This window comes from Crocodylus siamensis, chromosome 5 (genome assembly GCF_052110815.1).
Source record: "Crocodylus siamensis isolate JL-2025a chromosome 5, ASM5211081v1, whole genome shotgun sequence".
In the NCBI taxonomy this organism is placed as follows: Eukaryota; Metazoa; Chordata; order Crocodylia; family Crocodylidae; genus Crocodylus; species Crocodylus siamensis.
In genome coordinates this window covers 38,779,500-38,801,327 of record NC_143399.1, presented here as the reverse complement: position 1 = coordinate 38,801,327, position 21,828 = coordinate 38,779,500, and the positions used below count along the sequence as shown (strand labels likewise).

The window sequence follows — 21,828 nt, the reverse complement described above, 5'->3', positions numbered from 1 at the left end:
GCACGGCTGCCAAGAGGTGAGTTAATCTTTCCCTGCCCCGTGCCAGATTCAAGGCTGTGTCCTCACTTGGCTGGGGAATGGTCTGTTCTCAAGCCCCCACCTTCCACCTCCATCCCAGCACCTATGGGCACAGGCTGTTAAGTCTCTGTCAGGTGGTGATCAGAATAGTATGGGGTGGGGGACTTTATTTCTTGGTGTGCCTGCTAAAAGCAGTCACTGCTAGGTTAGATGCTTCTTTAGAATGGGTCAGGAAGCCCCCTGTCTCTGGGGAGGGGCTGGCTGTTGCCTGCAGCTAAGTGGCCCTATAGAGATGGGCGGAGAGGTAGGGTGGTCATTAGCAGTAGCAAGGGTCTGTAATACAGAGCTGGCCTCATGATCTTGGGAGTCTTCAGCACTGTGGGGTCGGGTGAGATGGTCTGAAGAAACCTAGGGCCACCTTGCCCCACCCCTAGTAGTGAGCAAACCCAGGAGCTGGAAATAGGGATATGGGGGGGAGGGGGCAAGCTGGTGTACACCCCTTGCTTAGATGGGGGGTGGGGAGGGCACTGCTGATCACTGATTGGGAGGGGCTGCTTTTTTTTGTGTGTGCTCCAGGGAAGAATCCAGGTATCCTGGCCCTCCCTCCCCTCACAGGGAGTCACGGGGACAGACAGCTTGGCTTTGCTAGGTTTATTTTATGGGTTGGGAAGTCTCCCCATCACATTCCAAAGGTCCCTGCCCCTCTTCCTCACCAGCCTGGGGTGATCTTAGTTGCACTGATCCTGGGTATACTTCACCCCTAGCTGCTTCCGTGCCTCATCCAGGATGGAGGCCACCAGCTCACTGTCGGCCAGGGACATGATAGGGCTCTCCTTCAGGCCTGGGGGAGGAGAGGGAAGAGTTGTGCTGGGAGTTGCTGTGAGAATAGCAAGCTGTGCTCCAACAGCAGAGGGGAGAACCCCAGGTGTCCTGGCTCCCTACTCTAACCCACTAATTAGACCCGAGGACCCCCCCAGACTTGGAATAGAACCCAGGTCTGCTCCACTCTATTTCCCTATCCCAGCTGGGGCAGAACTCGGGTGTCCATGGCCCCTCACCTTGCAGTAAGCACTCGCGTACATGTTGGGCCTCATAGCGCAGTCCTGTGCCCCTTTCGAAGTTGAGGGGCTGGGAGGGGGGTGGCAAGGGGCACTCCCAGCGCTCCCCATTGAACAGCATGGCCGTAGGCTTCGACATGTAGTCAGGGATCTGAGCAGGATGCAATGTGGAGGGAAGGAGGCATTAAAGGGAGGCTTCCCCCTGAGTGATACAGCCGCTCTGAGCTGGAGAGAACCCAGTCCTGGCTTCCTACTACAGTCCTTGCCCCAGGGGGACGGGGCGTACCTCAATAAGGCCCTGGGTGCCTGCTATGGTTGCCTGGTTGGGCAGATTCACCACAAAGGAGCATGTGAGCACGGCCTGGCGGTTCCTGGAGTAGTTCAGGATGATAGAGGTGGTTTCATCCACGCCTGCAAAGGGGAGGGGGCAGCTGTGATGCAGGGCAGTGGGGGGGACCCTGCCAGTGTCCCTTACTCCTGATCTACCGTCCCCAGTCCTTCCAATTCCCCCCTCCCTGGCCATTTACCTGTCTCATGTAGGAAGCCTGAGGCCAGGATGCTCTGGGGCTTCTCTCCACCAAAGACCATGCAGGCAAACTGGATGCAGTAGCAGCCTAGGTCAAGCAGGGCACCACCACCCAGGTCCTTCTCCACCAGCCGTGGCACATTGCTCATGTGGAAGGCCACTGCTGCCCGTACCACCTTCACCTGCCCCAGAGCCCCCTGGGCCAGCAGTGTCTGGATCCGCCCCGACACTGGGAAGAACCGCGTCCAGAAAGCCTGTGGACAGTGGGAGCAGAAGAGGGGTGCTGTGCTGTGGGGTGTGGCTCTGGGACATGCTGTGGGGGGTGGGACCTAGGGGGCACTGTTCTGTGGGGGGGCACTAGAAGGTGCTGCATTATGGGGTGGGTGTGCTGTGCTGTGGAGAATGGGGGTTGCTGTGGGAACTGCTGTAGGGCTGGGGGCAGTGGAGGGTGTGTGGCTTTGGGGGATGCTGTGCTGTGGGGGCGCTAAGGGGGCAGCAACTGTGGGGGGGCACTAGAAAGTGTGTTATGGGGTGGGTGCACTGTGCTATGGGGAGTGGGGCATCCTGGGGGTACTGTCTGTGGGGCTGGTGGCAGCTCTGGGTGATGCTGTGCTGGGGGGACACTAGGGGGGCACCATGCCTTTGGGAGGGCACTAGTAGGTGCCACATCATGGGGTGGGTCTGCTGTGCTGGGGTCATGGGGGACTCTGGGGGCACTGTGTTGTAGGGTTGGGGGTAGTGGGGGTCACCAGGATGGGGGCTCTTGGGCCCCCCTGGTAGTAGTGGGACTGGGGCAGGCAGGTCCAGAGGGGGACAGGAAGGAAAAGTGGGGTCCGGGTGGGTCTCACCTCCATGAGGAAGACGTTGCTGGCCCGCGCCTCTTGCACCAGCTCTTGCACCTCTGCTGCATTCATACCCATGGGCTTCTCCAGCAGCACGGGCTTGCCAGCCCTCAGGAACAGCCGCCCCACGGGCAGGTGCTGTGGGTTGATCACCCCCACGTACACCACGTCTGCAATAGTGCCAAGCTGGGACCCAAGCATTTGCGCTCCCCCTGCCTTGACCCCCCCCATCAGAACTAGGATGGGAACCCAGGAGTCCAGGCTGTACCCCCTGCTGCACCCCATCGGACCCTGCCCCCTCCCACAGTAGGCAAAGAACCCAGGAATCCTAGCTCCACCCCCACCCCTACCCCCCACTTATGCCACCAGCTGCCACTCCCCTCCCAGAGCTGGAGGAGACCCCAGGCATCCAGGCCCCACACTTGTCCTGACCCACCAGATCCTCCTTCTTCCCCCCACCCCTAGCACTAGGAGAGAACCTGGGAGTCGTCTCCACCCCCACCCACTTTGACCCACCAGCCTCCACCCCCCTCCCAGAGCTGGGGGAGAACCTGGGCATCCAAGTATCGCTTTATGTTCTAGGGCCGTTGACCCCCAGCCCTCCCCACATCCAGTCTGACCCAGCACTGGCTGTGCCACCCCCGGGTGCCTGGTACTTGCCTATGTCGGGGTCCTTGGCCAGCTCCTCGTAGCTGCTGTAGGCACGGGGGATCCCATTTTTCCGGGCATATTCCTGGGCGTGGGCGAGTTCACGGGAGGCAATGGCCAGCACCTGAGGTGGGGGTGGGGGTGAGATGGACCCCAGTGCAGAGAGAGAAATCCCCCTGCTTCAAAAGTAGAGGACCCAGGCATCCTAAATCCCACACCCTGAATCCTGACACCCCTCCTAGAGCTGGGGATGCAAGCTGGGCTCTGTGCCCCTCATTTCTAGCCCCACACCCCCTGCAGACCCCACTCCTCTCCCAGAACCAGGAAAGGACCCAGAAGTCCTGGCTCCTAGCTCCCCCCTCCCCCCCACCACATCCCTCCCCCCACCTGGGTCCCACCGTGTGCTCCTGGGCTGAGAGGGTCTTCAGAGCAATGATAAAGTCGTGGCTGATCTTGCCAGCCGAGCAGATGCCCCAGCGTGTGGGCCCGGCCCAGGGGGGCATAGGCTGGGGGACACTGTGGCAGGGCTCGGTGCTGCGTCCAGGATGCATGTCTGATCTGGTGCACAGGGGGCGGGGCCCTGCTGGGTGCTGCCACAATGCCTGGGGCAAAGCGTGGTACACGCCCCGTCACATGGTGATGGTATCATGGGGTGTGGGGCCTGCCTCCACCACAGGGCAGGGTGCGAGGGAGTCCAGGTCCTCCCTGGTGGCTGGGGTATGGGGGTTGTGTCTCCCTCTTAGGGCAGGCGCTGATCACGGTGGGGGGAGATTGGTGGGGGTGGATAGCAGATGGGGTTGGGGATCAGTGCCCACTGCGGGGAGGCAGGCAGAGGGATGAGGTGGGGGCATCACCCCCTAGGTGCCTCCTATTGGGGTTAACTTCCTCTTCCCCTACCCCTGCATCCCCACTCCCCAGCCCCCTGCCCTCCTCCTCTCTCCGTTTCTCTCCCTTTCTCTTCCCTTCCCTCTCTCCAGTCCACCTCCCCTTCTCTGTCTCTTCTCATCCCACTTTCCCAGCAATGCCCCCACATCCAGTGCCTGGTGGGACCCAGAGCTCCCCCTTCCTTCCCACTCTCTGCTGCTTTCTTCCCTCCAAGCCCTTTCCCGCACTCTTTTTCCAGCCTTCTCCCCAGCAAGATCAGAGAGGGGAAAGGGGAGGGTCTGTGCTACTTTCAAGCCCCTTGCCCCCCACCCCAACACCAGGCTGAGGCCAAGCCTCCCTGGGAGTTTTGAAGCCTGAGGAGACCAGATGGGTCCTGGGGGAGGGGCGGGGGGCGGTGGTCATGTTCGGGCCAAGTAAGCCCAGCTCCTCTGACATTTGGGGGGTCCCTGTAGTGCAGGAAGTAGGGCCAGTGCTGGACACCCCCTCATCTGCCCCCCATACTGGTTTAGCCTGTTAGGGGGTCTCCCCCACTTTTCTTGGGTGTCCTGTTCCTAGACCACCCTCAAAGACTGGTTCTGGTTGTGAGCCCCTGCAAGTCCTTCAAGGGTCTTGGCTGAGGGGTGAAGATGTATGTCGGGGTGTTATGCAGGGCAGCTCTTGCCAAGTGTCGGGAAGCTTGTATTTACCCCTTAGGTGAGACTTGGAGTTGCCCCTAGGCAGGCTAGGCAGATCCCCAGTGACCAGCCCCCGGCGTAGGGGGAAACACTAGGGCCATGGAGTGATTGGGTCTGGGGGGTCATGGGTTGGAGGGACAGGTGACAGTGGCATGGGGTACCTGAAGGGGTGTGATTTGGGGGCTCTTTGTAGGGGGTCACAGATGGTGGGTGGTGTGTGTTGGGGGACAGTGGGGTTGGGGGAATGCTTGACTGGGGAGCATCGAGGGGGGAAGGGGGCTGGAGGCATGAAGCCACTGTACGGGGTGACTGGGGACGAGGGTGAAGGTGATGGGGGTGGTGGGCTGGGGTGATGAGTCAGTGTGGGGGGATCACAAGGGGGTGGCAGATGTGAGGTCACAGGATATCACCACTACGCTACCCCCTGCCTTCCAGCATGCCCCGCCCTTGCGATCCCCAAGGCAGTGTCATCCCCCTCTCCCACTGCCCAAATCCCTGGGGTTGCTGATCCAAGATGGAAGCTATTTAACCCTTTTTCTGCCAAGAGAGGGCTCAGAATTTTGTTGCCCCTCCCCCAACCCAGGTTCTCCTTAATGTATGTAGGGGGCAGGGTGACACTGCAATATCACCCAAAATGTCTAGCCCCCTCCCCTCCCTCAGTGTCATCCTTGTCCTTTCCAGGTAGATTTTATTTCACTCAAGAGCCTGCTACAATCCCAGGGGTTCTCTGTAGTCCATGGGTAGGGCCCCCCAACCTATATGGCCCCTACTTTGGAGGGGGAAAGGGAAACTGAGTCAATCAGAATGGTAACTGTTGTCATGGCAATGGTATCCACATCTTCAGCAGAGATGAGTGAGACATTTTGGTGGTGGTGGAGGGGAGAGGCCGAGAGGCAATGCCATTGGCCCAAAGAGAGTCGGATGTCAAATGGGGGAGACCAGGGCAAAGATCAGAGTCGAGTTTGAGAAGCAGGATCAACAGTCAAGGGGGATGAGGTCAGAGGTCATACTGAGAAGGGACTATGGGAAGAGATGTGAGGTCACATGATTAGCTGGTGAGAAAAGTCAGAGCTCAGTGGTGATGCAGAATGACCAGTTAAGGCTGGACAAGAGGTCAGAACTGAAGTGAGGCTAGAGGTTAAAGATGACCTGAGAAGTCCAAGAGGTCACTTGGGAGAGAGCTCTGAGGTCAAAGGTGACCTGGGAGGTCCAAGTCACAGTTGGGGGAGAGGTCAGAGGTCAAGGGTAAACTGGCTCATGGTGAGAGTCAGGGGTCAAGATTGGTGGAGGCCTGAGGTTGGAGGTCAGCGGCAATCCCCTAGTCACAGGCAAGCTTCCCATCGAAGCTGGACAGGCAGATGGCGAAGGCCTGCAGGGCGCAGAGTGGGAAGCAGTAGTCCATGGTGAAGACGTCAGGAGCCACCCGCCCGAACTGCAGCACGATATACTCAGCTGGGGGGAGATGGGGGTCAACATGGGGGTGCTGCTCACCCCAATCCTCCCCAGCACTCCAGTCCACCCAGCATTCCACATTCCTGGTACCCCCTGAATCTACCTCAGGGATATGATATTCCCTAGCACCCCCCAATCCATCCCAAAAGCCCCCCTATATTCCTGGGACCCCCATATCCTTGGCACCTCCCAAGCCCATCAAAGTACTTCCCAATCCACCCCCAGCCCCCACATATCCTGGGCCCTCCCCAACTCTGCCTGGAACCTCCAATCCATCCCAGCATGCTCTGACTGCTCCTGGCACCACCCAAACTACACCACAGTGGAGGGGATCGGGTGTTAGCAGGAGGCACCAGTCACCCTGATATCCCTTGGTACCCTCTGGACCCACCAAGTAACCCTGACCTACAGTTACCTGGAAGGGGGGGCAGAAAGGCCAGACTGGCAATGCCGCCTTCCTCCCCCTCTGACCCCATCCCTGGTCCCTGGAAGCCCTACAATACACACACTCACAGTCGTGGTCAGGCACAATCTGGAAGTTCTTGACGGAGGCCTGGGTGACGCGGCCGTGGAAGTTGAGCACGTAGGACTGGGTCTCTGCATTCCAGGCTGGCACCTTGTTCTGGAGAACCAGCAGGTTCTGCAGGTTCCGGTTCTGGTACCGGCTCAGCAGCGTCTCGTGTTCCTGCCCCAGGGGAGAGGCTGTCATGTGGCGACCAGAGGGGAAGTATGGGGGTCATGTGGAAGTAGGCTCAGGGACGGGGAACTTTCCCACTGCTGCTACTGTCTCTGGCTGAGCCCTGCTGGAGCAGAGCTTGAGTGGCTCTGGAGTTCCCTGTCATCCCCGGGAGAGCCAGCAGCAGTAGAGGGTGGGGGAGTGGAGGTGCCACTAAGCATGGAGGGGACAATTCTTACCTGATTCAGGGACTTAAAATAAGTCCTTGGGTTGCTGCTCCCACAGCATGAACTGCCTAGCCTCAGACGGTTGGGAGTAGGGGATGCAGCCACCCCCAGAACTCCAGCCAGGACTCTCTTTACAAAAGATCTGCCCATGCCTACACCTAAAGGGACACCCCGTGCTGTGCCCCACAGCCAGGGGCAGCTCAATGCTGTGAGCTTCCCTACAGCAGTGCCAAAAGACAGGGTTCACTGTCACACTCACGTTTTTGGGCTGGATGCTGATCCTCTCGTTGTCCATGTCCATGCCTGGAATTATCACTGTCATCCTCCGGGGACCCCTGAACCCCAAAACATTGGTCTCCTGATGTGGGAAGCAGGCATGTGGGGCGGGGGAGGGAAGGGAGAGAGAGCATGTATGAGAGTACATTAACCCTTTGTTTCCAAGGCCAAACCCACCTCTGCATAGCTGGAGTGCCTGTTGCTGTGAGCTTCCCCACAGCAGTGCCTTCAGCTGGTGATTCCCCCCAGTGCTGCAAGCCCCCCTCAACAATGCCCCAATTTGGGGACCCCCCCAGAGCTGCAAGCTTCCCTTCAACAGTGCCCTTTCTCTTCCTCACATAGCAAATAGCTCCCAGCTCCTGGCGTATCTGCGCCGTTTCGGGGATGAAGGGCTTCTTGTCAGGATTGATGCCATTATCGAACACTGTGAACCGTGTGCCCAGCACGTTGGATCTACAGCCATAAGATATGGGGCTGGTGAACCAGGGGTGGCAGCCAATTCTGGGAGGGAATGGGGAGGGTGGGGAGAGCATGGAGGCCTCACCTGACTTTGCCGATGAAGCTGTCCCCATTGCGGGACAGGTCGATGGGGTCAAGGGATATGAGGTAATTGGAGGTTTTGCTCTTCTTCCTCTTTCTCCCAGCCATCAGGAACAGCTGTAGGAGTGTGTGTGTGTGGGGTGGGGGCAGGCAAGATGAGAAGGGGTGAGGCCCTCCCAGATGCCTTTCTGCCACTGGACCCCCACCAGCCAGCCTCCCCCACACCACTGCCAGGACTTCTATAGGACCCCCCAACACTGCAGGGACTTCTTTGAACTGCCCCCCCTTGCTGACTGGACTTCCTGTTGAGCTCCTTTATCCATCCCTCAAAATCCCCTTCCTCACTCCCTGTCCCCTACTGCTGGGGCCCTCCCTTAGCCCCAACCAAGCTGTGCTCATGGCCAGGTGAGGGGTCCCCTCCTTCACTGTGCAGCCTCTACGCCCCCACCCCTGTACCTTCTTGCCATCCTCACGCTCAAGGTGCAGGTAGTAGAAGGGGAAGACACCTCTGTCGATGCCTTTGCGGTCCCGCGTGATGCGGCACCGCACCGTGAGCCCCTGGGGTGCAGGGTGCAGCACAAACTCTGCCACATCATCCACTTGCAGTGGGGGCAGGGGGGTCCCCGCTTCATCCTCTGTCAGCTGCTGGGAGAGCCGGGGGGAGGGAGGCACAGGTGTGAAGCACCAGGAAGAGATTTGCACAAGAGGGTTGGCTGTGTGAGAGGTTGGCGCCCATGCGAGGGGCATGAGATAGGCACTTGGACTGGTGCAAAAAGGGGCACAGGAGCAGGCAAGAGGCTGGCACTTGTGAATAATGCTGGATGGTAGTGCCAAGGACATGTGAGGGAGATGGGCTGTGGGCAAAGGGGCACACGTACAAGCAAGAGGTTGGAGTGTGCAAAGGAGGTAGTTGCGTGTGAATTAGGTGCTTCCATCAGGGGTGTGCTGGTGCAAAGGATTAGGGACCCATGAGCGGGACAGCTATGCAAGAGGGGGTTATTCCCGTGCATGGCGTGAGAAGAGCATTTCTGCCAAACGACTGTGGGGGGGAAGGTGTTTCATACATAGAGACATGTCTCAGTGCGAGGGGTCAAGTGCAAGAGAGGTAGTTGTGCAAGATGCGAGTACTATTGGTCGGGGGGGTACAGACATGAGAAGGGCCTTTCTGTTGACTGGGGGATGCAGATAAGGCCTCGTGCAAAGGGACAAGGCATGCAACACACAGGTGTACTTGTGCAAGCCTCGTGCATGCACAAGGGAGCCCCTCATGTGAGAGCTGTGTGAAAGGGGCGCGCCAGGGCCACCTGTCAGGCTTACAGTGGGGGAGTCGGTATCATCCGCAGGGCACAGGACCCGGGAAAGGAAGTCTTCCTCCTCCTCATCATCACTCAGGCTCTGTTGGCGGTTGGTGAGAGACCCTGGGGGAAGGGGCAGAGATGAGGGAGTGTTAGTGGCTATCATACATAGGTTGAGCTCTCACATGCCAGGCGGGGGGTATAACAGGGCTCTCATTTGCTAATGAGTTCACGTGGGCTGTGTTGCCTCTTGGTTGGTGCCCAGTGCCAGTGCCTTGTACTCGCACCCTTAATTAGGCCATTGAAAGGTATTGCACTCGCAGGACTTCTTGCACGCTTGTGACCCTATGCCCAAAATGCACTCTTACACCATGAGTCTTGTGAATGTGACCTCTTTCCAGCTCAGTGCATTTGTGCCCTACAGTCCGTGGGTCTCATGCAAACTCTTGTAGACCCATGGAGGCTTGCACACTGCAAGCCCTTGAACACTAGTAAGACTTATGCATACAGTGAGCTGTCATGCCCAGAGGGTGTCACACATCCCTGGCACACTCATGTATCACACCCCTGCCCAGGGTCCTCCAACTAAAGTCCCGGAATCCTTTGCTCTGAGCCAAATTACAGACCGTGTCTGCAGAGAGGGGCCCATGTACCCCTCCCACCTTTGCCCCCTTAGGGGTGGATCCAGGGGGGATGCAGTGATGCAGTTGCACCCTGCTTCAATTCTTGCCCCACCCAAACTTTAAAACCAACTGCCTGGGAGGGGAAGTGCATTTCTTTTCAGGCAGCACTAAGGGCATCAATTGACTTCATGGTTCATTATCATCTCCCTGATTTCTGCTAGTCTCGCCACTCCACAGGTGTTACCACCCCTCTTTTCTTTTTAATGGTCTTTATGTTCCACTAGTGTATCCATTCTTTCTTCTGCAATATTAATGCCTGTTCACCATTCCTAGTAATATCTCTCCCTGCAGATTGTTTTTTTTAGCTCTAGCTAAAAACCTTAGCTCAGGTGCGGTTGTATTAATTTGTGTGTGGAAGTGGCTGGCAGTGAAACATTGAAGGTGTTGTCAAGATGCTCAGGAAGGCTAGATTTTGTTTTATGAATGCATGTTCAGACAAGAGACTTGCATTTAACTCTAATGACTACAGGACTCATGACCCAATGTCTTTGGACCACTGACTATTTTTTGCCTAGTTTTGTTGTGTTTTCTTAACTTGAGATAGAATCTAGCAAATCCATGCACATTCCAGTTGTTATATTTGTTTTTGCTTTGACTTTAAACTGAATAATATAGTGCTGGCCTCCTTGCATATTCACAGGATGATAAAGAAGTAGGGCTGGAAGGGACCAACCCTCTGTCTGAGGCAGGATCATTTCTATCCAAACCATCCTATACAAATACATTTTCTAACCTCTTAGTAAAAGTACTGTCAACCCTGACACAAGACAAGACATCACACTTGAACTTGCCACAGGTAAAGCAGGAGGATAATGGCAGCCAACATCTTGCTGCTGTAAAGGGTTGTTAATATATGGTCAAGATATCCCAGGTAGAGGCCGTGCCCCTGCTACAGAGGAAGGCAAAAACCCCACAGTCTGCACCAGTCTGACCAGGGAGTAAAATTCCTTTCTGACCCCAGATACAGCGATTGGTCTGACCCTGAGTGGAAGGGCAAGACCTTCTAGCCAGAAACCTCTGGGTTTAAGTCCCAGCGGGACTTAAACCAGCAGCCCAGGTCAGTCCCAATCCTCAGCTTTGGCTGCAGCCAACACCCAATGGCTCTAAGAAAGGATTAAAAACACCCTGATACTGTAGTGCAAAGGCAGGAAGGGAAGGAGGCAACCAGCAAAGCTCAGAACCCTGAGAAAGCCCTATAACACAGGGGTTTTCAACCTTTTTTGGTTAGTGTACCCCCAGGAGTCCATCGATGAGCAGGGGAGGGGGCAGCCCCCCAGCAGCTGCTCACTGAGCAAAACTGGAAGTGTTGGTGGCTTCTCCATGCTGCTTCTGCGTACCCCCTGGGGCCCTCCAAAGTGTACACCCAGGGGTATGCATACCTCTGGTTGACAATCCCTGCTCTAGTAGAACACAGGCAGAGCTACACCTAGATCAACCCTGACCACTGGCTGTCCAACCTCTTCTTGAACCCCTCCAGGGATGGAGAGTGCACAGCTTCCCTAGGCAGTTTGTTCCATTCGTAAAGCATCTAGTTTCTTTTTAACTGGAAAAAATATGTGATAATGCCCCACATCATCTGCACCCTACTTTTCAAAATCTGATATGAGCCTCCAATGTGATGCTGTGGCTAGTAAAGTGACCAAAACGCTGGCTTTCATCCACAGATGCTTCTCGAGCAAATCCCGGGACATCATTCTCCCCTTGTACTCGGCCTTGGTGAGGCCGCAGCTGGAGTACTGCATCCAGTTTTGGGCTCCACAATTCAAAAATGATGTGGAGAAGCTTGAGAGAGTCCAGAGGAGAGCCACACGCATGATCAGAGGTCAGGAAAACAGATCTTACGATGGCAAGCTGAGAGCCATGGGACTCTTTAGCCTGGAAAAGCGTAGGCTCAGGGGTGATCTGATGGCCACCTATAAGTTTATCGGGGTGACCACCAGGATCTGGGAGAACGTTTGTTCACCAGAGCGCCCCAAGGGATGACGAGGTCGAACGGTCACAAACTCCTGCAAGACCATTTCAGGCTGGACATAAGGAAGAATTTCTTTACTGTCCGAGCCTCCAAGGTCTGGAACAGTCTGCCAGCAGAGGTGGTTCAAGCAGCTACACTGAACACCTTCAAGAGTAAATTGGATGCTTATCTTGCTGGGATCCTATGACCCCAGCTGACTTCCTGCCCTTTGGGCAGGGGGCTGGACTTGATGATCTCCTGAGGTCCCTTCCAGCCCTAATGTCTATGAAATCTATGAAATCTATGAAAATCTATGAAATCCACCCATGTCTCCCACCCTACCCCACCGAACCCCACCCCACCCCACCCATCACCGCCTACCCCTAGGCAGGCAGCCCCTCACCTCCGCGGAGAAGTGTCCTTTCCCGTCTCTTCTTGACAGGAGCAGGGGGTACCTGTGGATGCTGGGATGGCTCCTCTGCCCCTCCCTCCCCTTCTTCCTTTGAGTCCCACTCCTCAGGACACCCACTACCCATGGCTCCAGCTTCATCCAGGGGCTCTGGGTTGCTGCCATTCTGGGAGTCTAAGGGGAAAGGAGGGGAGTCAGTACAGTACACCCCCTACCCTCATCTAAGCTGGTCCCTTGCACATAACCCCTCCTTGTGTGAATCTGCACACCCTTCTTCCCCCTTCAGTCTGTGCACATACCCGTGTGCTTCATGGTCAGTGGCCTTGCATGCCTATATGGGCCTTGTGCAACTGCACACTTGTTGCTCTCATGGAATGATCTGGCTGGAATGTGGCCAGATGCAGCCTCATGCAAATGCAAGCTCGTACCTTTCATGGAGTCACATGGTGAGCCCAGTATGCACAAGCCCCACCCTGTGTGGATGCTGGAACCTGGGTGCACACATCCAGTGGGCAGCATGATCTGCACACATGCATTTGCACACATGGGCTACCCAGAGAAAAGGTTCTCTCCCGTGAAGTGTGAGAAGGGTGCAATTTTGCACACATGCCTCCTTCCACAACACCCCCTCCAAAAAACAAGCTTTGCACAAGTGCGTACACTTTGTACACACACTTGTTACCCAGAAGGCAGGATTTCCATCCACACGTGCTGTATGAGGCATGTGCATCCTGCACATGCTTTGCACATGCATCCCCTTGCACCCCTCCTCCCCTACCAAAACATGGTCCTCTCACCTCGAAAATCCACAATGACAGATGGGACTGGCTCTTGCTCCTTGAGGGATGCAGGTTTCTTCCTGGAGCCCTGAGGGCATCGAGCCTCAGAATGGGGGGCTGCAGGGCAGAGAGGGGAGTAGGCACAACAGCGAGGGGTAGGGGAAGCCTGGTGGGTTCCTGGGCTTGTAGGGCACACATATATTTCATGTCTGGTGGGGAGGCATTCATGTGCAAATGGGTGTGCAGGGAAGTGTGAGCATGACAACGTGAATGCACAAGGATGGGGCAAGGAACCTGTGTCTGGGAGGACCAGTGAGCCAGGACCTGTGTCCATAGAAGAGTAAGTATACAACAGATGTGAAAGGGAGCATGGGGGGCTGATGTATGTGAACAAGTGCAGCATGTGGGAGGAGTGCAATGAGAGAGCACCAGCTGGGTAATGGGGCTGGGAGTATGTCCTCAACAATGGCAGTCACGCAGGAGCTGAGTTGTGCCCAGGGTATGAGAAGCCTGCACAAGAGGTGGGTCTGTATGCAAGAGGCAATAGTGAGATGTATTTCATGGTGTGGCAACAGTTGCATGGCACAGGACAATGGCATGGCAATGGTCGCATGGCACCGGGTAATGGTTGTGGCACTGGTTGAATGGCAATGGGGTTATGGGTCTGGCAATGGTTGCATGGCAACTGGATGATGCTTGTATCAAGGTGTGCACAAAATTGCCGAGCAACAGGGTGTGCATACAGTTGCGTAGCAACATGGTAACAATGCAGGGGTAGCCATGTACTGCTTTCTGTGTACACATGTACACATTTACGAGTATGCAAGGAGGCTAGCAATGGTTGTCCAGCAACACAGCCCCCCTGTGCCCACTTCCCCCTCTCACCCTTTCTCTGCTTGGCCTGCCAGCCTTTCCGGGTGGCACCTGGTCCCTCTTTGGTTTTGTTGATGGGCTGGGTGTCTTCCAGGATGGCCAGTTCCAGCTCTGCATCAGAGATATCTGAAAGGGGAGAGGAGACACAGCAGTGCGCTGGGGGGGGTAGTTACACCACCCTGAAGTGCAGCTACTTATTGGGTGGGGTCTATTGGGGAAGGCTGGTTATGCAGGTGCTGGGAATTCACTGCACCTCAGGGCTAGGCATGTCACTACCTTCCTCCTCCCAGCCAGGCTGATCCCAAAAATTCAGTCTGAATCACGGGGATTTGCGTGGGAGAAAAGCTGGGCAGGGAGTGACAGCTTCAGTGAGCTGAGACACACAGGCCTGTGTCCCTCTACTCTCAGACACCAAACAGACAATAAGGTAAGAACAAGGGTCACAGGTCATGACTCAGTTTTCTTCCTAAATTGGCCGCAAGAGCCATATCTCAGGGATCAGGGTGGGGATCCCAAGACTGGAATTTGAGCTGTATCAACCCCCCTGAACCCCAACACACACACACACACACACACACACACACACACACACAACAGGTGTGGGAGTCTGGAGGTTGCCTTAATTAACTGTGAAGGGCTTCAGACCTCATCCCAGGTTGACAGTACATTGGTTATCTTTGCTGTAGGTAGCAACAGTTGGTAGTTTTGTCTGACTGCTGGTATCCCATTAGGCCGGAGGAACTAGATTTGACTTGTCCCATACTTTTCCAGTTAAAGTAAAAGATCCCAACATCATCCTGGGTGGTTACACAGTAGTTACAGAGATCCCCTCAACCAGTGCTGGCCAGGTGGGCACTGCCTGGGTACCTGAAATCACTGGGGCTTCTCCTTGGGCATCGGGCCCCTGGTTCTTGTTCACCCTGGCGTTAGCAGCAGGGTGATCCTCAGGAACCGACTCCAAGTTAGGGTTACTGGTCCCTGCAGAGAGACAGGGAGAATCACTGACAGCAGAAAGGGGCTGGGGCTGAGACCCCACCTCTCAAAGGCAAGCCTCACCTCTTCAAGAACTCCCATTGGCAGAGAGAGGGTGGGGCCTAAGGCTGAGAAGCTCCGCCCCCAACACTAGCTCTACCCCTGGCACTGTCCATTTCTGCCCTTGGGGTGGAGCAAGCTGGGATCCTGCCCTCTGATGGGGTGGGGCTTTATGGTTAGTAGCCCCTCCTGTACCTGGTAGGACATGCACCTTTCCATTTGCCCCACCCCATTTGGCTAAGGTGTCAAGCTAGATGTCCCCTATAGAAGTCATCTTATAGCGGGTGTGGCCTAATCACTAGGAGCCACACCTACCAACACAGGCGCCACATCATTCAGCCACTTTCCTGTGTGCAGACTACTGAGCAAGGTGGGCGTGGCATCAGGCTCCTCCTCCTGGATCAATAGCTCCACTTTGGTATGTTCAATATGCGACTAGAAGCCCTGCCCCAATGGCTAAGCCACACCCCTTCACTTGCAAGATGCAGCCTGTCATTCATGCCCTGAGTGTGGCTGCAAGTGGAAGGAGTGGGGCTAATTCTCTCCTCCTAAAGCATAAGCCATACCCTCTTTCCCCTTGTTTCTTTTATGGGGTGATGGGGTTGGGCCAGGGCAATGTCATTCCTGCCACTAGTATCACTTGACTGGTCAGCATTACACCCACCACAGAAGTGTGGAGCCAATGGAAAGAGGCTGGGATTACTCTCTGAGCCCCACTCACTCCAAGATGGGCTGAGGCCGGGGAGAACTCATCACATTGGTGGGTGCTGTGTTTGGGAGTTGTCTCTAACCCACCATTGCAGAAGCTGTGCTCACTGTAGGACTCCACGAGGGGGGTGCGCTCCTCAGGCTGGCGCCCCCGGCGCTGTTTGACCTTCGAGTCGGGGTTGGCCCGGACCATGAGGGGCTCCTGGCGTTTCCATCGCTGCTTCTTCTCAAAGAGGCGGCGCTGGGTGTGGGGAGGAAGGAGTGAGCAAGGGCAGGGAAGGGAGGGACTGCCCTCTCTACCCTAGCACCAAGATCCTACCCTGGGACCTGTGCTGCCCTAACCCATAATGCCCTGGGGCAAGGAGGGTTGCTCCATCTGAGCTGCTCAGTCCCAGAATCCTCTGGGGCAGGATGGACCGACAGCTCTCAGCCCCAAGCCCTTCATTCCCAGAATCCCCCTGTGGCAGGGAGGGATGACCAGTGGGATCTATCCCAGAATCCCCTGGGGCACACAGGGTGACTGCTGTTTTCTGCAAACCCTTCGTTTCCAGAATTCTCTGGGGCAGGACAGACTGACCACCCCCAGCCCTGAACCCTTCAGTCCCAGAATGCCCTGGGGCACGGAAGGATGACCAATAGGATCTATCCCAGAGTCTCCTGAGTAGACAGGGTGACTGCTCTCTACCCCAAGCCGCTCCTGGCCAGAATCTCATAGGGCACGGAGGGAGACCACACCAGGGCTGGTCCACCATCCTACCTGCTGCTCCAGCTTCTGCTGCCTCAAGGAGGTGGCCTCCTCAGCGAGGCTGCAGGAAGACAAGAGGGTCAGAGTGTCAGGGGGGGAGTTGGGACAGGGGGGCAGGCGGCGGTAGCAGCCCTGGTGCATCCTCACACCAGCCAGGTACCTACTATGGCCTCCTAGAGCTGGCTACGCTGGGGGCTGTCACAGCAAGAGCATTCTGATTGCCATGACAATGGCTTTGTGACTTCATCAGCATCCACTGATGGGAGGGGATCTCAGGTATGGTTGGTCCCTGCCCTGGCACTGGGATGTTCATACAGGGCCCCTAGGGGCGGATCCCACTGATGTGAGGATGGGATCCTAGGATGGTTGGTCCATGACTGGGATGCAGCTGCCTCTGGGGTGAGGCACTCTGTGCATAGGGAGGCTGTTCATAGAGGAATCCCAGGAACAAATCCAGGTGCCATGTTACAGTTGCACCCCCATTTTGATTCCTGTTCCATCCAAACTTTAAAACCAGCTGCTAGGAGGGGCAACCGAATTTCTGTTCAGGCACTGAGGGAGTCAATTGACTTCATGGATCTTTAGCTCCCTGATTCCTGTTAATCTCTCCACTCCATGGGTGTTAAACAACCCTCTCTCCTTTTCAGTGGTCTTGATGTTCCACTATTCAGTCTCTCTCTTCTGCAATTTTGCTGTCTGTTTGCCATTTTTGGTAATGTCTCTCTTCCATTTCACAGCCTTGTAGATTGTTTTTTGCTCTAGCTAAACACTGTAACTTAGATGTGGTCATAATAACTCAGGTGTGGAAGTGACTGACAGTGAAGCATTGGAGGTGCTGTCAAGATGCTTCAGAAAGCTAGAATTTTGTTTTACAAATCTGAATAATAGACATATATTTAACTCTAATGACTATAGGATTTATGATACAATATCTTTGACTATTTTTTGCCTAATCACTCCACTGGTGTTACTCTCTCTCTCCTTTTCAATGGTTTTGGTATTCCACAATTCAAACTACCCTTTCTCTTGCAGTTTTGCTCCAATATCTTTGGAATATTTTTCCTATTTTTGCCTAGTTTGTTCTGGGTTTTTTAAGATTTATATATAATCTAGCATATCAGTGTACATTCCAGTAGTACTTTTCCAGTAGTGCTTTTGCTTTGTTCTTAAACTGAATAATATAGTGTTAACCCCTCCTGCCAGCATATTCATAAAATATCTAGTTTCTCTTTAACTGGTGAAAAATACCTGACAATATGCCACACCATCTGCTCTCCACTTTTCAAAATCCTAGATCCACCTGTCTAAGATTTTGAAAAGAGGGGTGGAGGCAGTGAGGTTCATCATCCCATATAACACAATATACATTTTTCTCCCCTTAAAAAGAAACTAGAAGCTTTGCTAATATGCGGATGGCCCAGAGTTGTACTATGCAGTCTGATATCAGGAACAGCTTCTTCACAGTAAGGGTCACCAAAATTTTGAATGGGCTTCCAAGGGAGGTGGTGCTCTCCCCTACCTTGGGGGTCTTTAAGAGAAGGCTGGATAGGCATCTGGCTGGGATCATCTGACCCCAGCACTCTCTGCTGCCTAGGTAGGGGGTCGGACTCAATGATCTGTTGAGGTCCCTTCCAACCCTAGCATCTATGAATCTATGAATATGGAAGCAAAAACAAATAGAACTTAATTGAAATGAATGAATAACAATCTGCATGGCTTTGAGACAGGAGCTTCATTACCAGAAGCAGGAAACAGACAGCAGTATTGCAGAAGGAAGGTTAGTGTGATTAGTGGAACATCAAGACTGCTAGACAGGAGAGAAGGTCCTTAACACCTGTGAAACTCTTCAGGGATCAAGGAGATGATAATGAGCTATGGAGAGAATGGACTCACTCCCTCAGAGCTACCTAACGAGAAAAACTGCTGCCACTGCCAGGCAGTTGGTTTTAAGTATTGGGTGGAGCAGGAATCTAAGGAAGGTGCCGGTACACCAGGGCACCCCCCTGGATCCACCCATCAGGACCCCTCACCCATAATGAAATGCAGCCTCCTTTGGGGTGGGACATTTCCCATCCCCACCACATAAAAGTTGAGGACAGGACATGATGGATCAGCACTGACTGTAGGGGGGAGGCATCCTCACTCCCTACAGGGTTGAATCATCCTTACCTTATGTCAGGGGGGCAGTAGGCTGCATCCACTGGGCTGTGGGGGAGCAGGGGCAGACAGTGAGAGGAAACACTTGGTCAGAGTTGTGGGGGATCTTTAGGGTACCCCCTTCTGAGTCTGTGGGTGGATCTCTGCAGGGAAGTGGGCTCACAGCAGGGAGACCCACAGCTGCTAAGGAGAGACTCGGATGCAGGTGACTGGGGGGACAGGTCAGAACAGTGGCGGTCTGCTTTTGTCCCCTGTAGAAGGGATTGGAGGGTGCAGCGAAGGGAGACCTGAACCAGGAAACCCAGCCCCTCCCCCAGCCCTGGGAGGTGCCAGGGATCAGTGAAATGAAAACAGCTAATCAGAGTGCCCCTGGGTCACCCAAGCAGATAAAGGGGATTAGTTCCTCATTAGGGATTAACATGGGGGAGGGAGCTGGGCATGTGCAAGTGCAAGCATGAGGGGCCCTGCTGTAGGTGTGCACACAGAAGGGCACACACAGGACACACATCCATGTGCCTGCATGATTAAGTCAACCTCCTGCTACACACACACACACACATTGGTACACAAACACAGCCCCAACATGAGCACATACACCAGCACAGGTACACATGCAGCACACACGTGACCTACTCCCTACACACTCACATACACAAAGATCCGCCTGTGTAGACCCCCCCACAATCACACACACACTACCCCTGAACACACATCAACATCTACATAGCCACATAGACACCCCTTGCACACATCCCCAACATAGGTACATACCCAGTGTGCATGCATGCACCCCGCCAGTATATGCACACACAAATCAGCATGTGCACACCAACAGAAACACTTCCACCCTTTCACACAGAACCTTAACACACACCTGCCCATGTATACACACTCCCCAATGTGCAAACTTGTTCCTTATATATACATATAGCAAATGTGCCCCAGATATGTGCACACACAAATCAGCGCACACACAAACTGCTCTCACATGCCAGCACACAGAATCTCAACACACACAGAGCCCTAAGTACACAACTACACATAAAGACCCCCAAAGTGTGTGTGTGTCTGTATATCCATACGTATGTATATGTGTGTGCATATATCTATATGGATATGTGTGTGACTGTGTATGTATACCATACATATGCACATATGGTGTGTGTGTATATGTATGTGTGTGTGTGTGTGTGTGTGTGTATGTGGGTGTGGGTGTGTACATACTTAAGTATGTATGTGTGTTTACATGTGTGCATACATATGCATGTGTATACCTCCTGTGTGTCTGTATGTATACACACACACGCATAATAATATACGTGTAGGTATATGTGAAAACACATGCATACGCACACAGAACCTGTCCCAACACAACTCACTGTACATGCACATGGCCCATCCCAGGATACCTGTCCCCAGCACATACCCCGCATCAATGTGAGTCCCCCTCACACTCTTAACACAGTCCCACTTCATCTCACCCCTTGTATATATCCTCCCAAGCCCCGCCACCCCAACAGTCCTTCCCCATGCCCTAGCCCACCCTGCCACAACCAGCAGGTTCTACCTCTGAGCCATGTTCAGAGTCGGGGGGGGGTCTCTCCCAGCAGCTGGCTCTGCAGGGTGAAAAGACTCACTGAGTATTACAGTTTTCTCTGCCCCACTGCCTGCTGTGCTGCCTTTCCCAGCTGGCAAAAAGGGAAGCCTGAGACACAGGGGGAACCTAGTTATAACTTTCCTGCACATACGCAGAACCCAGGCATCCCAGCCCCACCCCCAGCTCAGTCCCCCCAGATCCTATTTCCTTCCCAGAGCTGAGCTAGAACCCAAGCATCCTGGCTCCCCTCCCCATCATCTCTCATGCCATTGGCCCCCAAATGCCCTCCCAGAGTTGGGATAGAACCCAGGCATCCTGGCTCCCAGCCCCTGGGGCTCTAGCTCCCCCTCATATAGATTTTTGACATCACTTGCAAGGGACAGCAGGGCCCCTCTTTCCATAGAGCCCTCAGTTTGTGGGGAGGGAGGCAGGGATCAGAGGGCTTGACTATCCCACCTGCTGCCATACCTGGGTCAGTTGTGGAGTGGGGGGTGGAGGATCCTGGCCCTGAATCCTGCTCTGTTTTCTCCTCTGGTAGGATTAAGCTCAAGTTGGGGGGTGGGGAGGCTTTGACACATTCCCCCACCCCCAGGTCACTCCCCACCCAATGGGGGATCTTGTCTGTGCTAATCAGCTTGGGTGGCTTAAGGCCCAGCCCCAGGACAGGACTTAAAGGTGCAGCACGTTGCAGAGTGCCAGGTGGGGTGTGTGTGTGTGTGCATAATAGTGAGTGCATGGATATTTTCACAAGCACGTGTGCAGAGAGGAGCATGCGTGTGCCTGTGTGCTCATGAGGGGTTAGGCCACATGCTAGGGTGTGTGTACAAGCATGCTTGGAGTCACAGGTGCACCATAGAGTGAATGCACCCATGTAGGCAAGTGCACAAGTGTACATGTGCATCCTTGTGTGAGTATGGGGGAGTTACCCAGGATCCTCCTGCTTCCCTTGGGGATTGTGTGCATGCATGTAATAGTAACCACACATGTGTTTTCACAAGCATGGGCACACAAGGGATCATGTGCATGCCTGTGTGCTTACAAGGGCCTAGGCCACATGCTAGGGTGTGCGCACAAGCATGCTCAGAGTCACAGGTGCACAATGCAGGCACACACAACACATGTGCGGGCAGATGCACAAGAGTACATGTGCATCTTTGTGTGAGCATTGGGGGTTATCCAAGACCCCACTCCCCCTGGGGAGTGTGTAATGGTGAGCCTATGCACGTGTGTGTGCAGGTGTGCACAGGAGAATGCGTGTGTGCCTGTGCGCTCACGAGGGGCTAGGCTACATGCTCAGAAGCATGCTGTGCATCCTGGTGTGAGCATAGGGGTTACCCAGGACACTCTCCTCTCTGCTCCTCTTGCGGGGGGGCACTGTCATCCCCTCCAGAGGGAATTTGGACCCCCCCCCCTCCCCGCCCTCCTAAGGCACCCCCCCCCGACGGTGCTGCCTCCTGATTGGATGCTGGTCACCATGGCAGCACTAGGTAACAAAGTGGGGGGGTCCTTGTCCCTTAAAGCGCTGTACAGGATCGCCTGGAGGAAAGGGGGCAGGGGTCTTTCCCCTTATGAGGTGGGAATGGGGCAGGAGAGCCTATAATTGCCCCCTTCCGGTCCTATCTTTCCTCTCCCCTCCCTCTTCTACCCCGACCCCTTCCCTCTCCTCCTGCCTGGGGAGCTGGGGAGAACGTGGGGCGCGTTCAGCGTGTAGATGTACGGTTGGAGGCGGAGGATTGGACGTGCCGGCATCGGAGGGGGCGTGGCCACTATGCAGATA

General features: G+C 54.9%; 2 protein-coding genes across 2 annotated transcripts; both read right to left on the bottom strand.

Moving 5' to 3' along the window:
• Window positions 1–746: 746 nt before the first annotated feature.
• Window positions 747–3,840, bottom strand: DHDH (dihydrodiol dehydrogenase). The gene is made up of 7 exons (XM_090048718.1): window positions 3,491–3,840; window positions 3,105–3,216; window positions 2,451–2,614; window positions 1,604–1,856; window positions 1,363–1,487; window positions 1,077–1,227; window positions 747–859 (listed from the first exon to the last, which is right to left on the bottom strand). The coding sequence occupies exons 1-7, from the start codon at window positions 3,641–3,643 to the stop codon at window positions 747–749; spliced, it is 1,071 nt and encodes a 356-aa protein (XP_089904844.1). The 5' UTR covers window positions 3,644–3,840.
• A 1,525-nt stretch (window positions 3,841–5,365) lies between these two features.
• Window positions 5,366–21,800, bottom strand: LOC149863812 (tubby protein-like). The gene is made up of 14 exons (XM_090049726.1): window positions 21,722–21,800; window positions 16,310–16,470; window positions 15,640–15,793; window positions 14,680–14,790; window positions 13,825–13,938; window positions 12,958–13,056; window positions 12,155–12,334; window positions 9,140–9,240; window positions 8,279–8,467; window positions 7,827–7,939; window positions 7,621–7,735; window positions 7,266–7,364; window positions 6,617–6,788; window positions 5,366–6,103 (listed from the first exon to the last, which is right to left on the bottom strand). Exons 1-14 carry the CDS (start codon window positions 21,798–21,800, stop codon window positions 5,970–5,972), a joined length of 1,821 nt encoding a protein of 606 aa, XP_089905852.1. The 3' UTR covers window positions 5,366–5,969.
• Between the last annotated feature and the right edge of the window lie 28 nt (window positions 21,801–21,828).

What these genes read in the sequence shown, in the direction of transcription:
- DHDH (XM_090048718.1), bottom strand. Translation starts at nt 3,643, where the DNA reads ATGCATCCTGGACGCAGCACCGAGCCCTGCCACAGTGTCCCCCAGCCT. An exon ending in GGCCAAGGACCCCGACATAG is followed by an intron (nt 2,615 to 3,104) that starts GCAAGTACCAGG and finishes GCACTATTGCAG; the next exon opens with ACGTGGTGTACGTGGGGGTG. An exon ending in AGGCTTCCTACATGAGACAG is followed by an intron (nt 1,488 to 1,603) that starts GTAAATGGCCAG and finishes TCCCCTTTGCAG; the next exon opens with GCGTGGATGAAACCACCTCT.
- LOC149863812 (XM_090049726.1), bottom strand. Translation starts at nt 21,800, where the DNA reads ATGCCGGCACGTCCAATCCTCCGCCTCCAACCGTACATCTACACGCTG. An exon ending in AGAAGCCCCAGTGATTTCAG is followed by an intron (nt 13,939 to 14,679) that starts GTACCCAGGCAG and finishes CTCCCCTTTCAG; the next exon opens with ATATCTCTGATGCAGAGCTG. An exon ending in AGCGTGAGGATGGCAAGAAG is followed by an intron (nt 7,940 to 8,278) that starts GTACAGGGGTGG and finishes ACACTCCTACAG; the next exon opens with CTGTTCCTGATGGCTGGGAG.